Source organism: Archocentrus centrarchus, chromosome 22, assembly GCF_007364275.1.
Source record: "Archocentrus centrarchus isolate MPI-CPG fArcCen1 chromosome 22, fArcCen1, whole genome shotgun sequence".
Taxonomy (NCBI): Eukaryota; Metazoa; Chordata; class Actinopteri; order Cichliformes; family Cichlidae; genus Archocentrus; species Archocentrus centrarchus.
Genome location: NC_044367.1, coordinates 27,238,925 through 27,259,193, shown reverse-complemented (window position 1 = coordinate 27,259,193; position 20,269 = coordinate 27,238,925). Strand labels below are relative to the sequence as shown.

The window sequence follows — 20,269 nt, the reverse complement described above, 5'->3', positions numbered from 1 at the left end:
AGGCTCATTTATTCTGCCTTACAGAGACCTGGTTACAGCAGGGTGAATGTGTTAGTGTGAATCAGTGTTTGGAGCTGAAGTCTGTGAATGATGGCTCTGGAGGACTGTTCCAATCCTGCATCTGATTATAGTTTAACAGTGAAGGCAGCGCCGTTTAATTTTAGCTGAAAAACGTCATGATTGCCACGCCCCCTTTCACCAAACAGGAAATAAATCATAAATAAAAACACTCACACCTCATTAGAATAAGCACCTTGGTGTCATTATCACAGCTGAAACCAAATGACAGGCCTCTTTAAACAGCCATGATCACAGTCATCTACACTGCCTACACACAGCATTTGTGTGTGCATATGTGTGTGTTCCCTAACCTTTCGCCACAGCTTAGTGTGACACTCTAAAGTGTTTGTCAAAAGTAAGATTGGTGTCAAAGATCACCCCCAGGTTCCTTGCAGAGGATTTATTATATATCTTTAAGGGGCTGAGATCATAGAGGTCAGGCGTACCAAACATAATGACCTCAGTTTTCTGCTCATTCAAATTAAAAAAAGTTTAGAGACATCCATGATTTAACTTCTTCCTCAAATTTCTCAAACTTAACTTCTTGACTCAAACAAAAGTAAATCTGTGAGCTGATCTCAGTCATTGTTCCTGGGCATGTTTTCTTTCTTTAATCTAACAATATACACTAACTAGCTTTATTAGCTACAGCTGCTCGACTGCTTCTTAACACAAATATCTAATCAGCCAATCACAGGGCAGCAACTCAGCTACAAATGGTTCCAAAACACTGTGTGGTCTGATGAGTCTGATGCTGCTTTTGGATGATTCGATCAGGGTTTGGTGTAAAAACATGAAAGTATGGATCCATCAAATCTGCCGTCAGCAGTTCAGGCTGCTGGTGGGGAGGGGCAGTGTGTCCCAGCTGAGCATCATGCAAACTCCGCAGTGAGGCTATACTGCTCAGACTTAACGTTATCTCATGATATGATATTTAAACGTTTCTTCATGTGTTCCCCTGATTTCTGGTTTTACCCTGTTTCAGAAAGTGGATCATGTACAAAACTATCAGTTCTGCAGGTACAGACCCACTTTTTATGAGTTATTACCACATGATTACACTATCATACTGCAGCAGGTCGTGCAGGTGTGAATGTGTTAAATGCGTTTTTAGGCACAGTGATAAACCACCCATGTTCAGTTAAGCTTTCAGAATACATAAAAGGTCAAAATGTATTTTATATGATAATTTGTCCATTTAAAAAACACAGTACTTAATTACCACAGCACCTTCAGAGCAGTTGCAATTTGCTCTTCAGGGTGGCTGCTTTTTAAATTTTGCTCCTGTTCTTGTATGGACAAACAAGCCTTTGTGTGACATTTCTAAGTAGTGCATAATTAGACTTATTGTGGTATTTTGGCTTGTAAAAGTATGCTGCTGCATTCAAAGTAATGAGAATCTGTGCCTTAACACAAAACCTTTAGCACACCGATTAAGCACGGCCTGTATTCTGCCCTCACTGTACGTGGGTGCCCAGTTTGGCAGATATTCTTCAAAAGAAGAGGCAAAAGCTTTCCGCCATCAACGCAGGGTTTATTAATGAAGGCACTACAAAACATAAGAAAGAACATAATAAAACATGCATATAGTCACATACTATATTTCTCATATTACACGATATCGATTGAAGCTTTAATATCTCAAATTGTAGCTGGTATAACCACAAGAAAAAGGTAAACAATAGTTAGCGTGCATCCCGCTAGCTTCATGCTAACATATAATGGATTTTCCCATAGACAGGCTAACGCGATTAGCATTAACGAGCGCGACTGCATATTAACATCAAACAAGTCTACAAACTACCTTACATGACTTACTCGACATGAACTCAGAATACACTCATACTTACAGGCATATATTTCCCATGCTCTGTGAGAAAACAACTTTGAAAACAATAACTTTTGCACTGCCCTTAGTTTCTCAACTCCAGTACTTTTCTTCTTCTGCTACAGAAACTTGCGTTAACAAGCCCACCTGCTCCCCTTAGTGGGCTACCAGCGCTACTGCATTCCAGCAGTGGCAGCACAGCCTGATACTATTTAGAAAAGCAGATGGCATGTGTAAATGCTAAGCAGGAACTAATTTGTTCATTTCATACCAACAATGTCAATGCCTCTGTTATTGATCATGTCATATGCACAACTGTTAAATACAGAAAATACAACTAGAGAAATATTTTCCCCACATCGCTTTGGCGCCCCCCTCTTGTGCGGCGCCCCTATGCATTGCATATAGTGCATACCCCCTTTTTGTGCCACTGGTAATTACAGTAAATGTTTCAGAGGAACAGCTGCAGTTGCCTCATTATAAATCCGTGACATCATCGCTGTCTCCGTCCTTACAGCCTGTTGATGAGTGAACGACTGTAAAAGCTTCATGTTACGTACAAAAATAACAAACTAACGTCTAACTGGGATTTCAGTGCTTGTAGAAACATAAACGTCTGCAGATGAATTCGCTCTTCTAATCGCTTTGCAGCCACTTTATGAAGGAGGAAATGAATGGGAGTGTCAGACAGGTGGTTCAGGTGCAGCAGGAGGGGCGGAGTCAGAGAGACACTCAGTCTGCTGGATAAAACCTGCCAGGTTAGGGTCATAGAGTCTGTCACCCCGGCAATTGACTCACAATTGGAGTTAGCGCTTTCTGGAGCTGAAAACCCGAGTTTCCTTCATTTTTGGGTTAACAAACTCAGAGTTGTAGCTAAACCTGCTTCCTGGAATAGGCCCTAGAATCTGCTGGTTTGATGCCTAACATAGGTGCACCCTAACATTTATAATTATCAGAGAGAGTTATTATTATTTTTGGTGCCTATCAGTTTATATTAGTGAATGCGTGACTGAGACGCATTAACTTAAAGAGCTTTGTAAAAAGGCGCTTTTTGAAGTTCAGCACAGCGCAGATCTGATACATTCAATATGGCGGACGCGCTGGCGCAGCGCAGCATGGGCTGACCCGCTCAATGTGACGTCTGCGTGCACAGGTCCGTGCTCGTGTCACCCACCTGTGTCCATGAGAGCGAAGGAAGCAAGTGCAGAGAGCGGGAAGTTACACCTTCTGAAGGTGAGTTTGTTTGACACCAAAGCTGTTAGATTTGGGATTTTATCTGTTATCGACGTCCTCAAATGTGCGGCGTGCAGTCTCCATCCGGTGCTCGGTTCCCGGTGCGGGGTCTCGTTCCCGCGACGGCAAAGTTAGCAGCTAAGCGTGCTTGTAGCTAATGTTAGCATTAATGCGCATGAGAGATTCCGCTTTTTATGAAGTCTTCATTGTACGGTTATTTATGAGCGCTATTATTCAGGTACAGTAAAAATAAAGTTTACCGTTATGAACCTGTATGCGCCTCAAAGTTTGGTAATCAAGTGTAAGAAATGTTTGCGCTCTAGCTGCGCTAGCTTCAAAGGTTAGTGATGTCTGACCCTAACCAGGTACCAACCAACAAAATTAGAAGTCCTCTTTTCATCAGATATTTTTTGGTTTAATAGAAGCCCCTGAGGCTCAGAGGCACTAATCCCTTTGAATTAATGATAAATTCCCACAAATTGACTCAGAAATGGCGGTTCTAATGAGGGTCATTAGTGCATAATTAAGGCCGGGTCCTGACGTAATGCTGGCTAGTTTTGTCATTAGTCATAAGAATAACACAAAGCTTTGGCCTTGGTTTGTTTTGGCATGGCAATTCATCAGAGCTCATCAAAATTTATGGAAAATAGAGGGGTTGTAGTGAAATTCAGATTTCCATGGAAACCATTGTTGGTGTACAGTAACACCTGATTTGTTGTGTATGTACTCAGATATTGATGCAGTTATTTTTGGAAGCATAAAGGCCTTTACACGAGCACACACACTTTTTGTCTGTGTTTGTGCTAACTAAACACAACTTGGTTACTTTGAGTTGGCGTCGTTGCTTTAAAGAAGCTAACAGGTTAAAAAGCTGAGTTTTAACTGTCACTAAAGTTCAGTTTAGTGTGTTTGGTTTTCCTGCAGGTACAGTACTCTGGGGGAAACCTATATCTTGAGCCACCCCACATTTCTTCATATTTTGCTTCCAAGCAGCCAGACTATTGTATTTAAGTGCTCTTGAGCAATACTCATTATCAGTCCAGTCTTTGTACCTGACCATTTTCAGAGGATTTTCTTTTTTTAAATTGAATTTCAAGCTTGATAGATTTGTACAGACTTCGTCTTATATAATTTCTGTCTATGTTAGCACATTTTTCAGTAAATTGCTGCACCCTTTTCCCATTTTTCAAGCATAAAATAAACAATTGTGGGTCGGCTCAAGAATTTTGCTCATTACCGTACATACAGCATCAACCCTTGAACTTGTAATCAGTGGTAACAGCTGTATGTATTAATAAATACAAATGCCACAGGGAGCACTCTGGAGATGGGAGCTGCAGGTTTTCCACCACTGCTTTAAGGAGTTTGTGCAGATTAAATGGTAAAAAGCCTCTACGAGACACGTTGGTGTGATTCTCATTTCTTAGTGTGGCCCTTGGTAGAACTTCACACTTTTGCCCTCACCAATAATGATGAGCTAATGGCATCAGAACCCCTATTTACCTTCCCATGGAGCCCAATACTGTGACTCGAATTTGTTTAAAAGTCCAAACAGAGTTTAAAAAAATGTGAATTTTGTTAGTCTTGTAGTTACAACTTATTGAAGCTTCTGAGGGATGGCTCCACTTTCATGTGTCTTGCTCAGCGTTAAATAATAATGAGGACGGTTTCTGTTAACTGTCTCGATGCATGCTCTGTAATCCAGGCAGGGAAACACCAGCATCCAGGTTCAGTGGGAGGAACGTTTCATCACTCATTGAAGTGGCTCCTTCAGTCTTACCTGGCTGCAGGTTTCCTCAACCTTATAAACTGTACGGCTGCATAACGACCCGACTGCAGTCAGCTGAGAATGAAGAAGTCACTTGCATGAGTGATGAAACATTTCTCCCACTGAAAACACTGCATCCACTCAGGTTGCTGTGTTTTCGATAACTGATTTTTAAAAAGAAAAATTACCGCGTGGACAGTTTAATCTTTATTTTCTCTGTGCTCCTCCGACACATCGTGATGTAAGTCCACAGAGGCAAACCCTTTTCCTCTCCCCTAAATCTGAAGGAAGAAGGATGCAGGGCACATCCATCACTTTATTTTTTTTAAACACACTCATACACGTAAACACCGGATGGTATAAAAATGATATCCAGTGTAAACCGTTCATCTGAAATCTGCAATGGAAATGGGATGACTTCAGCCACTAATGTAATTTTCCCTCTCAGGAAAACAAAGTGCTTTTCTTGGTGAAGCATTTAAAGATTTCTCAGCAGGCTGCTAAAAGACTAAAGCTAAGTTCAGTTACTAAAAGACTTTGTTTCTCAGTTTTAGATATCTGGCTTTGATTGAGCAGCTTCACGAGCACAGAGGTGGACATGGCGCAGAGAGTCCAGAGTGAGCGCGACCCTCGCGGGGGTTCAGGTATTGTAGGGAATCCTGTTGGCACATCAGATTTTGTGCTTTTTTGTTAATTTTTAAATTACTGTCTCAGGGTTGTCAAAGTGCAAATGCATCAAGTAGAAAAATTCATGTTGTACATCACAGTACAGCACAGAACAATACTGAGGAAGCATTTCTTCAGTTTCAGCTCCATCACATAAGACTAAACCTTTCTAACGTTGGCAAACACAGCTGGTGTCTCACCATCTATTTAATCAGGAAACACAATAAAACATATGAATTAAAGATAAACACATTCATGTTATGAACACTAAATGTGTCTGTGTGGACAGCTCCTTTAACTGGTACTCAGTATCTATAACTTTGAGAACTCAGTTTTATTGTTTTGCTTGCCATAATTAGCAAATGATTTGGTGCATTTTCCTTCTTTTCCCAACAAATATAGATGACAAAGATCCCGTGAACATATTCAGAAGACTCGGCCCACCCATAGTCGACGAACCGAAACCTGAAGCTGATGTGCACCAGCCGAGAAAGATTTCTAAGCCATTTATCAATTTTAAGATTGAAGTCGTTAACGATAGCACAAATAAAAGGAAACAGCATGATTCTAGTCCTGATGCAACCCCGTTAAAAAAGCCCTTTGGTGCAAAGGCTTTGTCCCCTGACCTCGGGTGTTGTGTGGACTGCTGCAGCCCTCTTGCAAGACAGGACTCGGCGTCCTCTTTTGCCACCTCTAATCCTGCACTGATGCATAAGACACAAGATGTTGGGAGTGAAGAAACGGGGAGCTTTCAGCTGCTCTCAGAGAACCCAAAACCTAGGTCTTCCGTGGATCCAGGAGGCAAAACAGAGACCAGAGCAGGAGATTTGATGTGTGAGAAGGTCCTCTTAAATCCTTCACCTGCGTTTGACTACGATGTGGACGACCTCTTGTCTCTCAATCTTGGCAGTCCTGCGAGATCTTTGGTAGATCAAAAGAGCTGCGTGAGTCCAAGTAGTCAAAACGTTCGAGATGAGCAGTTTCCCAACCTCTCAGTTGAGGTGGGAACAGCAGATGGGCGAGGAGATGAGGTGAAGAAAGAAATGTGTCTCAGTGTGAAGGACGGGGAAGAAGATGGAGGCTATTTCTCTCTGTCCTGTATAAATGACCGTAAAGGAGGGGGGTGGGTGAACTCTGAGCAGCTTACAGCTAACTTAAACCCCTGTCTCAGGTCAGCTGAGGGTGACTGTCATCCTCAAAGTTCATCCACGCCACAGGTTCATAACCCAGCCGTGACCTCTGGACACTTTACCGTCACAGTGGACGACTTAAGTCCCAGTGACAGCGGGCCTCTCTTGGAGCATGTGGGCTCTAAGGTGAATTGTTTGGAAAGTTGTGATGTGGAGGAGGTGTGGGATATTGGTCCTCCAATATTTGAATCCTCCATCTGCCACAGCGAGACAGACAATTTGAAAGCAGAGCAGAGCAGTCAGGTGTTGGAGGAGGTGCAGGAATCTGTGACCAAGCCTGTCCACAGCACACCTGCCAGAGCAGACAGCACTGTGGAGACCAGCTGCGAATCCACGCTTCCTCTCCAAGTGCAGGTACGTCACGTCAGCTGCTCGGCCTCGTGAGGCTCTAGCGGGGCCGGTTTTACTAAGTTCATTTTGTAAAGCTGGTATTCCCAAACTGAAGCCTAAACTCTGAAACATGTATTGAGCTGATACCCACCTTCATGTAACCACTTGGCCTGACTGATGTTAGGGAAGGATAACCTCGATCTGTTAAACTGGCTTTGTAGACCAGGCCCCGGGTTAGGGGTGCAGCACCAGTTACCATGGCGGTGAACTCTTGGCCCCTAATCCTGCCTTGCAGCACGTGTTTCAGATGAAGCCACAGAAATGAAGAATACTTAAGTCCCATGGTTTTGTTTGTCCTGATTGCTTTTCATCATAAAGATGTATTCAGAAATATTGTCACTGATGTAAAGCATAAACGGCCTCTGATAATCTCTCGCCAGGTGAAATCCAAAGTGGTTGTTTCCAGCCAGCACCCCGACAGAAGCGCCCTGCTCGGCACTCCTGTTCCTGTGGCAAACAGGTAGGCTACAAACTCAGAGCTCTGCAGCCTGCCAGGCGTCCTACTCGGAGGTACTGTAGTGCCCTCTGCCTCTAGAGGGCGCTGTGTGACTGCAAGTCTTTACCGTCTGTCTGTTTTCCCCAGCTTTTTGTCTTCATCTATTAGCTGAGCAGGGTTTTGCTTTCATAGTATTCATAATTTGATGTCTGAAGCATGAGATGATTAGGTATGGTTGAATTTAAAGTTGTGATGTGATATTTTTTTATTCTTTATTTTTAGACCCATGGTCTTCAGCAGTGAGGTGGAGTGGGAGCGCCATAAGAGGCTGTATGTGCATTCAGTGGTCAGCCACATGTATGAGAATACGGGAGGGGATAACGGTAGGAACCTGGTGTCCACAAAAAGTGATGAGACGCTTTCTGTCATCTAAATAACGTCGTTTTCCTGTTTCCTAATTTGCAGTGTTTCATTGTTTTGTATTTAGTTTGTTTTTTCTGGTTGTTGAATGAGCTGTGACGTCTTAATATCCATTAATTTACCCATAAGCTTTATTTTATTATTTATGTACATTTTAAAGCTTTATAAACTCTTCCAACACTCCTATAAACCTTTCCCACTCTCTTACTGCAACTTGAATGATGAAGATGAATTATGTAGCTGTGCAGTACTGATGAAGATGAAGGTGGGGCAGCATCTTCGCCCTCAGTCGTTACTTCTGTTTCCGCTAAAGTTGTAGCGCCACTTATCTCTTTGTCCGAGTGATGAACGTAGTTATGGGTTGTTACAGAAATACATACGTACCGCAAAATCCTGCAATGCAGTGAAAACTGCGAAACAGAATTAGTAATTTTTTTTTTTTTTTTAAATCCATGATACAGTGAATAAGTGAACTGTGATGTAGCGAGGGACGACTGCAGATGTAAATCGTCTGTTTTTCACATTTTAAACTGTATCTAAAGTACTGTGCAAAAGTCTTAAGCCACTCCCCATTTCTTTATTTTGCTCAGAAAATGGGACATGGGTGCAGTTACTTATGCAAACATACGTGGAAATGCAGTATATAAGGCAGCAAAGGGAGTTTGTACAATTCTAATGAGCTTAAAAGTCAGTATTTGTTATGCCCACTGTTAGAAGCAGTCCTCAGGAATAGTTTAAAGCTGCTCTTTGGGTGCTGCTGCCTTTTGCTCTGTCAGGATGATCCCACTCTGCTTCAGTAATGTTCAGGTCCCTGACAGTGTGTTTGGGATCACTGTCCTCACTTCGCTCTGTTTCCTTTCTCTCGTGGACTTCTTACTGTACTTCTCATTTAAATCGTTGATTTAAGTATTGATTTAAACTCTTGGTGGGCAGTGACATTTGTTTTTCTCCAGGTGTCACGTCTGAGCTCCAGAATTTAATGAGCAGCGTGGCTGACAAGTCAGCAGAGTGGCAGCATCCCTCTGACCTCACCCGCAGGTACGTCACTTTGTGGTTCAAGTGTGACTTTCAAACATTTGGCAGGTCTCAGGGGTGTAAAGCAGGATTAACCCTATAACGCCAGGCGATCGCTGCTGAAGCGCCGGTTTCCTGCCCTTACGAGCGGCGAACAGCTGATTAAGATGTAGCGTATCAACGCGGGGTCGGCCGATCATGGGAACTTTGATCAGCCGGCTTCTTACCATAACTCCGCGACCGTTTGTCCTATCGGAAAAATTCAGACGGTTCCTGAAAGCTCAGAAACTGCACTTCACAGCCATATAGGGGTGTTATGGTATTTGTTGCCGAAGTCCACGAACAGCGGTACTTTTGAAGTGTGCTGGAGAAAAATTGGACCAATTCCCACATCCCATAAAGTCAGACACAGTAACATTTAGGCTCCTGGATCAGGACTAAAAACAACTTCATAAAAACCTTCATTATTTTAATTTTTTGCCAAAGACTTGGCCTAACTGACTGTTAATGCTCATATGTATGCGGTTTAAAGTGCAGCTGTAACAGAAATAAGATGCAGGAAGAGTGAAGGGCCTCTTATGACCGAGTTTAACAGAGACATCGATGACTGCGGTCGGCTGTTATCTCTGACTGGGGCTTCAGTTTGTGTGAAGCCAGCTAACACGAGGAGGTTCAGAGCTTTGGTTTTGGAGCCCAACGTTCTCGCTGGTTCTTTTATGGCTAAGTTCTCAAAGTGATTATAGATTATATATTTATTATAGTACTTTAGTAATGCTTCAAAGCGAAACTGCAGTAAAGTTGCAGCAACCCTTGCATGTCGTGTCTCATTGTCACAGTGATGTTCATGCTTTCAGCTGGTGAAGCAGAAAATGCATAAACACATGCTGGGCGCGCTCTCAGTGCTGCTGTTTATTTCTCAGGCTGCACATTAGAGCTCTGAAACTCCATTTAAAGGTGCGAGGCTGCTGTCCCACAGCCGCATGAAGGAGGCGTGGAAATTAATGCGACTGATTCTTGGCGTGTTCCCAGCTGTGTCAAAGACTCCGCAGCACATTAGAATCAAGTATAACAACATTTTACACATTTCCTTAAACACCAGATTGATACACATATTTCTGTGATAATGTGACACACAGGTGCGCTTCATTCAGTGGTAACAAACACTCTGATTAATAACTTGCTCCTGACAGTTTTAGTTTGTTCTCAGCTGCAGACTCGCTGCTCTTTAAGGGCTTTTAAAGATTAAATATAAAAACAGGGGTTCGTGGTCTGGGCCCCAGCTCTGAATGTGCTGAGTAACCTTTAGACCTGCTTTCAGATGCAGAGCTTTAATATGTGGAGCCACTTTAGAAACAAACAGCAGCACTTAAAGAAAATTAAGTCATGAATTCACAAGTTTTCCAGCAGCACTGCTGTCGGCTTATTTCAGCACCAGTGTTCACTCTTATTTCTTTAATGTGCTTTAAAGGTTTTTGTCACCTGTGGGAGCGATTTGTTAGGCTGTTTTAATAATTAGTGTTATTTATTAGTATAGTTTGGCATATTTTGGTCTTTTAGTTGGTTTTGAGTGTTTGCTGTGCCGGGTTTATTTTGTTTTGTAAGAATTGAGCACGGCTGCGAGCACCCTGGGGTTCGTGTGTGGGAGCAGAGAGTTGATGATCACCATGTTGTTGCGCCGTGTGTTTTCAGACATTACCGCAGACGCTTTGGGACTGCAGCAGAGATCACGCTGTACGAATGGCAAGCCAAGAACGGTCTGATGCACAGGCGCTTTGATAAGCTCCCAAAGAAGTTTGAGAGGAGTTCTCGTCCGTAATCTGAGCTTTGTGGCTCATAGACGGAGCTCAAAAATTACACTTTACAGCCTTGAATCTTTGAATTTGTACATATAAATGTGTATACTTTAATATTATCATTGCTTTGTTTTTCTTTGTTCCTGCTTTTTTCTGTAAATGCATGCACACTCCTCTTTTTCTAATTAAAAAAAATAATGCATGTTTTCAGTGGTTTTTGGTTTTCTGAAGATTAATCGAGCGCTGGACGGCCGACACCGTCCTGCAGTGCATTTAAGACTTGTGGTATTTCCTATATTTATGTCTGTTCACTCTCCATCGTTAGTTTTTCATCTGTTGCTGTTAATTTGTGGCCTCTGGGTTTGTAAAGCGTCTGTTCCTGCAGATGAAAACGTCTGCAGCAGAATTGGAAATTACAAACTTGGAAGATGTTTTTTGTGCTTCTATTAAGAACTTCAGTAATTGAAATGTTTTACCTTCATTTTCAAACAGCTTAGACCCTGTGTGTGTGTCTGTGTGTCTGTGTCTGTGTGTGTGTGTGTGTGTTTGAAGACCAGCACACGTGTCCATGTGGAATCCAGTCAGACTTCAGGCTCGATCCCTGTGTTTACATTTTCTTTGGCTTTTCATACTTTTTACTGTGGATTTATTGTGCTGCTTTTGTAGCCTTGTTTCGACGCCTTTATTGCACCTAATTTTTTAAATTTATTTTATTTGTGGAGCCGTATTTTCCAGCTTCTGCCTTAAAGTTACATGAGACCCTCCACTGTGCTGACGCGTGTGCCCGTTTGTACCTGCAGCAGTGTTTTAAAGCCACAGTGAAGAACCGCTCCAGTAAATATCCCCACCCTAATCTGCTGCCTCTGCCTGTTACAGTGTCAGTTTAATGAAGCAGCATCTCCACCTTCTTTATATTCACTCAGATTCAGTATTTCAAACATTTTTGCTCAGTAAGTAACTTGTTAATTGTGCGCTGCACCTGTTTGTTGTTAATGTGGTTAAATTGTTGATTAAACTTGTTTTTCTTCCGTGGATGATTCTCAGTGTCGTCTCTGGCCTCTTATTAGAAATCATAAAGTTAAATACAGTAAAATGTCCATTTCTTTCATTTTAAGTGTAGTTTCTGGATTTAATCGATACAATCGTATAAAATGAAGCAGCAGTTTCCTCTAGTTTCCCCTCCTGAGACACACTGAGCTGTAAACTGTGGTGGGGACAGTTTGGGTCTCTTTCTGCTTCAAATTTCTTCCATTTTGATGATTTTCTGCTGATTCCTCATTTAACAACTTTTTGGGGTATAATTTAGCTTTTTTTTTCCTATTACATGCACCTTTGCGGTTGCTGGTTGAGATTTATCATTTTGTAATGGTGCACTCTTGCTTAAAATATTCATGAAATACTAAATGAATTTAATCTGTCATCAGAGGTTCTGTAGGTTTGGTTAATTTTTATAGGCAGTGATGGTGACATACCAAGAAGCTGTAATTCTTCCAGATGAGGGATCACCGGAGTGCTTTTAGGTTGTTAGTGCAGGAAATGAACTGAATTTCTTATATTTGAAATCCAGTTTGTTTCTATGCAGCAGAATCACAGCAGGTTTCTTAATAGAGGATAATACAGCATGTCTGAAGAAGGTAGGATGCATGCACACAAACATCTGTTTATTTAAAAGTTTTTTTATTTTTTTTCATAGGAAACAACAAATTTAAACAAATGTCCACATATGCTCTTTGGTCACACAGGGGCTTCAACATTTTCCAGCTGGACTTCTTATAACAAAGTTTCACCTCCCCCAACACCACCACAAGGTGGAGCCCAAAGAATTGCTAAAAGGACAGACATAAACATCAGAAAAGTTAAAAAAAAAGAAAAAGGTGATAAAGTTAATTCTAATCCAAAGAATTTACATCGAATATTTTGTCGTAGAATGCCAGGAAAGGTTGCCATATCTTATTTTGGACTGTACTTATTGCTTCTAGCTGGACGAAAGACATGACGTCACGTACCCAACGTCAATGTTTTGCGGGTGTGGGGGCTTTAAAATTAGAATTAATCAACGTGCTACTAATGTAGAAAATGCTGTCATTTGATATTGACTTTTGGAGATCTTGCTATTAGTATGCACTACCCCAAATATGGCAGTGATAGGCTCTGGATCAATCTTCTCTTTACAAATATATGTAAATGTGCTGAAGATCTCTGACCAGAATGTGCCAAGACCAAAACGTGAGCCAGAGGCGGGTGCTTGATGACGGCAAATGTAGGATACGTTCTGGCTAGTTTGGTCCTAGAGAGGTACAGGCGATTAAAAATCTTAAATTGTATTAATCTGTGCCTAACACATATAGATGATGTGTATATTTTATGTATAGCCCTCTGCCTGCACACGGACATCTAACAGGTGAGGTATCCATCCTAACTGGAGAAGCAGCTGACCCATGACATTTGAGGCTTGGACTCATCCAGAAAAGATGGAAGAACTCGAGGTTGATGTGTTTGCCAAAGCATCTCAACCTGATTTAAGTCCACACTTTGACAGAGCCGCTCCAAAACCTTCATTTTATTTATTTTTAGCCATTCAGAGGTGGACTTCCTGCTGTGTTTTGGATCATTGTCCTGCTGCGTAACCCAAGTGTTGCTTGAGCTTCAGGTCACAAACTGATGATCGGACATTCTTCAGGATTTCCAAGTTTTCCAGGTCCTGAAGCAGCAAAGGAGCCCCAGACCATCACACCACCACCATGTCTAACTGTTGGTATGATGGTCTTTTTATGAAATGCTGAGTTTCTGCAGATGTAATGAGACTCAAACTTCCAGAAAGTTCAGCTTTTGTCTCAGTCCACAGAATATTTTCCCAGAAGTCTCGGAGATCATCCAGATGTTTGTTGGCAGATGTGAGATGAGCCGTTGTGTTCTTGTTGGTCAGCAGGGGTTTTTTTCCTTGAAGCTCTCCCATGGAGGCCATCTTTGCCCAGTCTCTTTCTGATTGTTCAACCTTGAACTTTGACCTTAACTGAGCCAAGGGAGGCCTGCAGTTCTTTAGATGTTGTTCTGGGTTCTTTTGTGACCTCCTGATGAGTCGTTGATGCACTCTTGGAGTAATTTTGGTAGGCTGACCAGTCCTCGGACAGTTCACCACTGCTCCAAGTTTTCTCCATGTGTGGATAACGGCTCCCACTGTGGTTCTCTGGAGGCCCAAAGCCTTAGAAATGGCTCTGTAAGCCTTTCAGACTGATAGATGTTGAAGACTTTGTTTCTCAGCTGCTTCTTTAGATCGTGGATGATGTGCTGCGTTTTGCTTCACAGGTTCTGTTTCAGGGATTTCTTGATTCAGCAGGTCTGAGTGTGGCAGTGAAACTGCTTTCCAGAAAATGTGTTTAATCACAGTTAATTCATGATTTAACAAGAGGGGCAGTTTTTCACACTGGGCCAGGTTAGATAGCTCTTTTCTCTTAATAAATATGATCATTTAAAAGCTACATTTTGTATTTACTAAGGTTATCTTTGTCTAATGTTAAAATTTAATGAGCTGAAGCATTTAAGTATTTTAAAAAAGTAAAAAGAAATCAGGAAGGGGCCAAATGCTTTTTCACAGCACTGTATAAAACGGAGCGTAGTGCAAAAAATGCTCCAGCGGTGAAAGCGTCGCTAAAAGAACATGAAGCTGCTTATTTCAGCATGTTGTTGGTCTTGTACAAACCGTTAGCGCAGTAGAACTCAGTTTAGGATTTTAATGTAAACAACGTGCATTTGCTTTGTTTCCATGGCATTTGGTTGCAGTAACTTCAGCAGACTGGCAGCTAATGATGTGCGGATTGATACTGAAATATCGATACTTCCTAATACCAGACCTTTATGCTTTAAAATCGATTCTCAAATCCAAGTATCAATACTTTCAATACTTCAGTCATTTGAGATAGTGTATCTTAACAAGAACACATTAGAAAGTAACTAAATTATTGAGATTCTTCCGCTGTTAAGTGTGTAATGCATCAAGTAAGCTTTCCTAAAGTGTAAGATAATTGAAAGTGGTTCACATAGGTGTCATTAAATAATAAGGAGCAATTGTGATAAAAACTCCTATGGTGAAATATAAAACTAGAAAAGATGAATTAAAAAATAACATTTTATCAATCAAATAGATCTCATATTATTTATTATCAGTCTACTTTTTGTTAATTGTTAAATGATCATTTTAAAATGTAGATATATCGACAAATGTGCAGTTATTGTGGCATTTATTTATTAAAAATATTTTACTGGCAATTTTAATTTGAGTCACCCAGTGTTATAACATCAAGTGTTTGTATTTTGGTATTGTAGGCTATTTGGAGAGACTGCATATATGGTTCAATCTAAATAAGACTAAGCAATCAGTGTTGAATAGCCCCATCATTTGTTTTGCCCTGTGATTTTATTTCATTTAAGATTTTTGCACAAAGTATCGGTATCAGATCGGTATCGCCGATACCAGCTTGAATTTTACTCAGTATTGGACTGGAAAGGAAATCTGTGGTTTCGAACATCACTAGTCGCAGCTCAGTTTGAGCATGCGCAGCATCCCATCCGCGTTTAACCTGTGCGTGAGACCGAGAGAAGGAAAGCGCGTGCACAGACGGCGCGTCTCTGGCAGGTAAATCACAGGAAAGAGGTGAGTTTATTTTTATTTTATCTTTTTTTTTATTTTTATGTCGGCTTAGGGCGGTACCGTTTCCAAAATATGAATGAAGGTAGCGCGCAAAGAGCTAAAGTTAGCGCCGACATGCGCGAGGATTTCTGCTTATGAGAGCCGAGCAGGTGCTCAATAATCCAGGTACACAGCAGCCTGTGTTTGGGCTCACACTGACGCGACGTGCTAACTGTTAGCACCAGAAACTTTGGTCTTCATTTAAACCCAAAGAAAAAATGAATTCAGGTGTTTTTAGTGCTTATTTTTTCAAACCTATAATTACACAAATGGGAAAAGTGTTTTTAAATTCGCGCATTTAAATTTCCCTGACCTGTGAAATCTCTCATTTAATTTTATTTCTGCCTGTTTAATGAACCAGAATGTATTTTAAGCGTAAGTAAATGAAACCAAGTTGATTTTTTTCCTAAGGATACACCAGTGTACTCTTGGATGACATTGATGGAGGTCAGAGGCTGATCTTTGTGACAGTTTTGTGCTGCCTAAATAACTGCAAGAGCTGGAAAACTTTAAAAATGTTCAGTCTTTTGTTAGATTGGAAGTTTCTGTTTTTGGGGAAACGTATTACAAACAGCACCAAGTCTGGAGAAAGTAGTTTAATCATTGCTGTCAGCTCAGAGTTGGTGCATCCTAACTCTGACTTTTAAAATCAACAAGGACAAAGTTAAGAGATGATGTGTTGAAGCCTGACCTCCAACAGCCGAGAAGGTTTCCTACATTTGATGATTAATAACAGCACAAATAAAAGGAAAGTGCATGATTCCAGTCCTGGTGGGGGTTATGTTACTCCATTAAAAAAAGCCCTTCAGTCCAGAGGCGTTGTCCCCTGACCTCAGATGTTTCCTGGACTACTGCAGCCATCTTTTGAGACAGCAATCAGCGTCCCCTTTGGTCACGTCTGATGCTTCGCTTATAGATGAGAAACAGTTTGGGAGGAAAAGAAACTGTGAGCTCTCAGCTGCACTCGGAGCACATCGACCAGTGTGGATCCTCCGCAGATCCAGGTGGTGAAGAGGAGGGTGTACCAAGCAGTATGATGTGTGGGAATCTCTCCTTAAATCTTGCACCTGTGTTTGATTATGACAAAGATATAATATTTTGCCTCAATCTTGTTAGCACTTGTACTGCAGCAGGTATTGTGGGTATTGTGGAAAGCCGCACGGCTCCACATTGCAACACATTTCCAAACGAGCCATTTCCAACTGTTGGACATTCGGAAGAGTTGGAACGAAGAGTTGGATGAGGGAATTTGAGTCTCGGGGAAGATGATAGAGGATATCTGTCCTTTGTAAATGACCATAAAGGAGGAGGGTTGGTGCACTCTGAGCAGCTTACAGATCCACCTTACATGGGCCAGCGCCATAAGTGCCAGGATAGTGCTAAGGGTGAGCCCAGATTGGCCCAAATCTCTGCTTTCAGGAGGCAGACTCCTGTGAGTCTGTGCTACTTTTTATCTCCATTCCAGTGCAGTGTGTTTTAGATCGGTGCAGTGGTGCGTATCAGACAATTTTCAAGTTGGTGTTCTGACCTTAACAGACTAAAGCTGATGTAGGTTCTTTGTCTGAAGAGCCAATGTGGAAGCATAAAATATGAAGTGCCTTGAACCTGCATTCTGTAGCTGTGGCTGTGCAAAGACTTTCAGGCCTATAGATGTCGATGGCAAACGGCCCTCAGCGCAGACCTCTTGAAACACTTTCCTGATTGCTCATTTAGGTCATGTTGAATAAAACATGAAGTACATTTTGTAAATTGTGGTCATTCAGAGTGGTGGTGGTGGTGGTGGTGGTGGTGGGGGGTTATCGAAGGTATGTTTGATGGTTTTACAGTCAGATCCTCAGTTACTCGTCACATCCTGATGCCTGAGGTGAAAAGCTCACGTCGAGGCTTCAGAACAGGACTTTACTAATCAGTGGGTGACGTCATGGTGCCTGCATCCATCTTTTATTCTGTCTATGGTTTGAAAACACGGGAAAATATATATTTTAAGATGAAAGTAATGCCTGTTATTTCTAATATTTGGAAATCATGACCGTCCCTAATCCAGATTAGAGCATATTATCACTCTCGTTCTCAAAAGACATCGTTTGCTGAGCTGATCGTGTTGTACACGGAAGAATATCTCTGCGTAAATGAATGTGCTGCTTACACTGATTAACTCGTTTATACGACACATGGTTACCAAACAGTTTGATCACAGTTGTTGTGGTCTGCATGTGGCTACATTTTGGGTGAGCAGTGGTCTCTCCTCTGCCTCACTGAGGGTCTCTGGCCTGGTTTGTTTCAGTGGAGTATGATGGTGGTCTCAGTTTTTATCCACCTTTCCCTGTGTGTGGGGATGATGTTGCGAGGCAGGCTGTGGCCCTGTGTATCCCTCCAGCTCCACTCCACACAGATTTTATTAATGAACTAAAAATATATTTATTTGGGTTTTGAATTATGTTCAAAGTCCAAGGAAGTATTCTTTAAAATTCAGTTCAATTCAGTTTTATTTATATAGCACAAACCACAACAAACAGTCCCTTCAAGGCCTGTTTGCTGTTGTTTTCTACTGTAAAAATGAATGTTTGTAAAGTGATGACCCATCAATCATACACAACAAGTCTGTGATTCCTCAAGGTGACAACAGAAGTGGTGTTTCCATGCTGGCACACCATGAAACCAGAAGAAGAGACGTCTCCTCGCGCCGCCCAACATCCCGGGACTCAAAGGTACCTCTAGGGGGAGCCGTGAGACCATATCTGACTGTGGTTTTCAGACTGCCTGTTCTTGATCAGTCTCATATTTCTGATCTGTGGTCTTCTGTGTCATCAGTATCTGCAGGACTGTGTGTTTGTGTTCTTCAGGTCTGTGATCTTCAGCAGCAGGTCAGACTGGGAGAGGAAGAAGAGGCTCTATGTTCATTCAGTAATGAGACACATGAAGGAGAATCAAGAAGCACATCATGGTAGGAACCTGTTGTCCTTTTCACCCCATATTTATATTCTTCTCCCCCAGTTTACAGTTTTATGTTAATGTTTTATTTCTCAGGAAGCAGATTTTAGTGTCTGAGGTTATGGCATAGAGGGAAACATGCAAGTCAATTCTGAAGCTCAGATTTTTAAGATTTGTGAAACGTCAGGACTGTAAACTAATATTTTAGTACTTGTTGTTTTTCACACTGAAGGAAGTGTTTTGTTTTTTGCTGTGGGAGACACAGGAGGAAGCAACGCTGTGAGCATTTACCTCAAGTTTGCAACTTAAGCATCAATGTGTGTTGACTGTAAAACGTGGTTATGAGATGGGGCCCGAGCAGCCGCCCGCAGCAGCGAGGGTTGCGCTAAAAAGCTCTTAGTTTACCCTGATCTGTAAATTTGGCACATTTCTTTTAGCTGATGGTTTCCTCTCAGAGATGCACGCAGGGGTCACCATTTATGTCAAATATACACTGCAAGGACCAAACTGCTGGTCGACCTGTGCATTACACCTGCATGAGCTGCTGTGCATGAAAAACATGCCATGAAGCTCCTGGTGTGCAGTATTTGTGCTGCTGTTAATGCCAGAGGAGGTTTCAGCAGAGCGTTGGTGACTTTTATGCACTACAAGAAAACAGGAGGAGGATATTTCTGACAGCTGGACTGATTTTTTTTATTTTTTTATTTTATTTTTTAATTGAAGCATGATGTGGCTGCAGAGATGCTCATTTAACTCATCTCAATAATTTTTTTATTTTTTTCACCCCACTGAGTATTTTTGTTGGTCAGACTCAGGTGGGGAGGACTCAGTGAAGAGTGGATGAGAGGCAGCTGGCTCATTTTAAAAGTATAAAAGCTGAGTTGTAAAGGTAAAAAAGGAAAGGGTGCTTTAGCTGATATCTGTCCACTCATGTTCAGTAATTCCACTGAAGCCGGTTCTTCGATGGTTGTAACGTTCCTTCATGCTGCAAAGAGAGAGAGTCACGATTCTGCTGTTCAGTCACAGATGGTAGTTTTCTTATCCAGTTCATTTTTGTAGGCCAACTTCATAACTGAGTTTGATGTTCAGCTTCATCTGCGCCTCCTTCAGGTGTCGTGTCTGAGCTGCTGAGGATGATGAACCATGTGGCTGATGAGAGAGCGGACAGGGACGGGAGACGGTGGCAGCATCCCTCCGACCTCACCCGCCGGTACGTCACGCGAGTTGGAAATTTTTTTAGTAAATATGTGGATTCATAATATGTGGCTCTGAGTTTTTATGTCTGTTTTGTTACATTTTGCCTCTATATTTTAGTCTTTTATCTGAGGTGCAGCAAATGCTTCCTCATGCATGAACATTTCCTCCATAAGTTCAGTTTTGTAGGCTTGTAACATTGTTTAGTTTTATTTAAAGCTCTAATCACCTCACTCTGAATCTGTGCTTTAATTTCAGGAATTACCAGAGTCGCTTTGGTGCAAAACTGGAGATGACGCTCCGAGAATGGCAACACAATAACTATGGCTCGCATAAACGCTTTCACAAAGTTCCCGAACAGTTTGAAAGAAGTGACTGCTCTGGGGTTTAAAACCTCACTTGTTGGCCATTTTCAGATATGCGTGACCTCGTGGTGGCGGCATTCATGAGCGCTGTTCGCTGCAGTGAGGTGTAACCGTGCTTTTGAACGTTTGTCTCCCTCTGGTGTCGTCAATAAGAGGACGGTCTCCATCTTTGTGTGCTGCTGGGTGCTTGTGAGACAGCTGTGCCCCGCCCCTCACAGAGAGCGCTCTTTTGGATAAGAGTCATCTTTTAATAACAGAAGAAAATAATGTGTTATGGTGCACTCAGAGCGGTTC

The 20,269-nt window shown here is 41.9% G+C and overlaps 2 protein-coding genes across 2 annotated transcripts; both read left to right on the top strand.

The window, feature by feature from the left end:
• Positions 1-2,671: 2,671 nt before the first annotated feature.
• Positions 2,672-11,827, top strand: LOC115772908 (uncharacterized). The gene is made up of 7 exons (XM_030719352.1): positions 2,672-3,121; positions 5,438-5,533; positions 5,958-7,099; positions 7,516-7,595; positions 7,854-7,954; positions 8,945-9,029; positions 10,695-11,827. The coding sequence occupies exons 2-7, from the start codon at positions 5,488-5,490 to the stop codon at positions 10,819-10,821; spliced, it is 1,581 nt and encodes a 526-aa protein (XP_030575212.1). The 5' UTR covers positions 2,672-3,121; positions 5,438-5,487; the 3' UTR covers positions 10,822-11,827.
• Positions 11,828-15,335: 3,508 nt separating this feature from the next.
• Positions 15,336-20,165, top strand: kop (askopos). The gene is made up of 5 exons (XM_030759119.1): positions 15,336-15,449; positions 18,102-18,193; positions 18,329-18,429; positions 19,527-19,626; positions 19,869-20,165. The coding sequence occupies exons 2-5, from the start codon at positions 18,138-18,140 to the stop codon at positions 19,999-20,001; spliced, it is 390 nt and encodes a 129-aa protein (XP_030614979.1). The 5' UTR covers positions 15,336-15,449; positions 18,102-18,137; the 3' UTR covers positions 20,002-20,165.
• Positions 20,166-20,269: the final 104 nt, after the last annotated feature.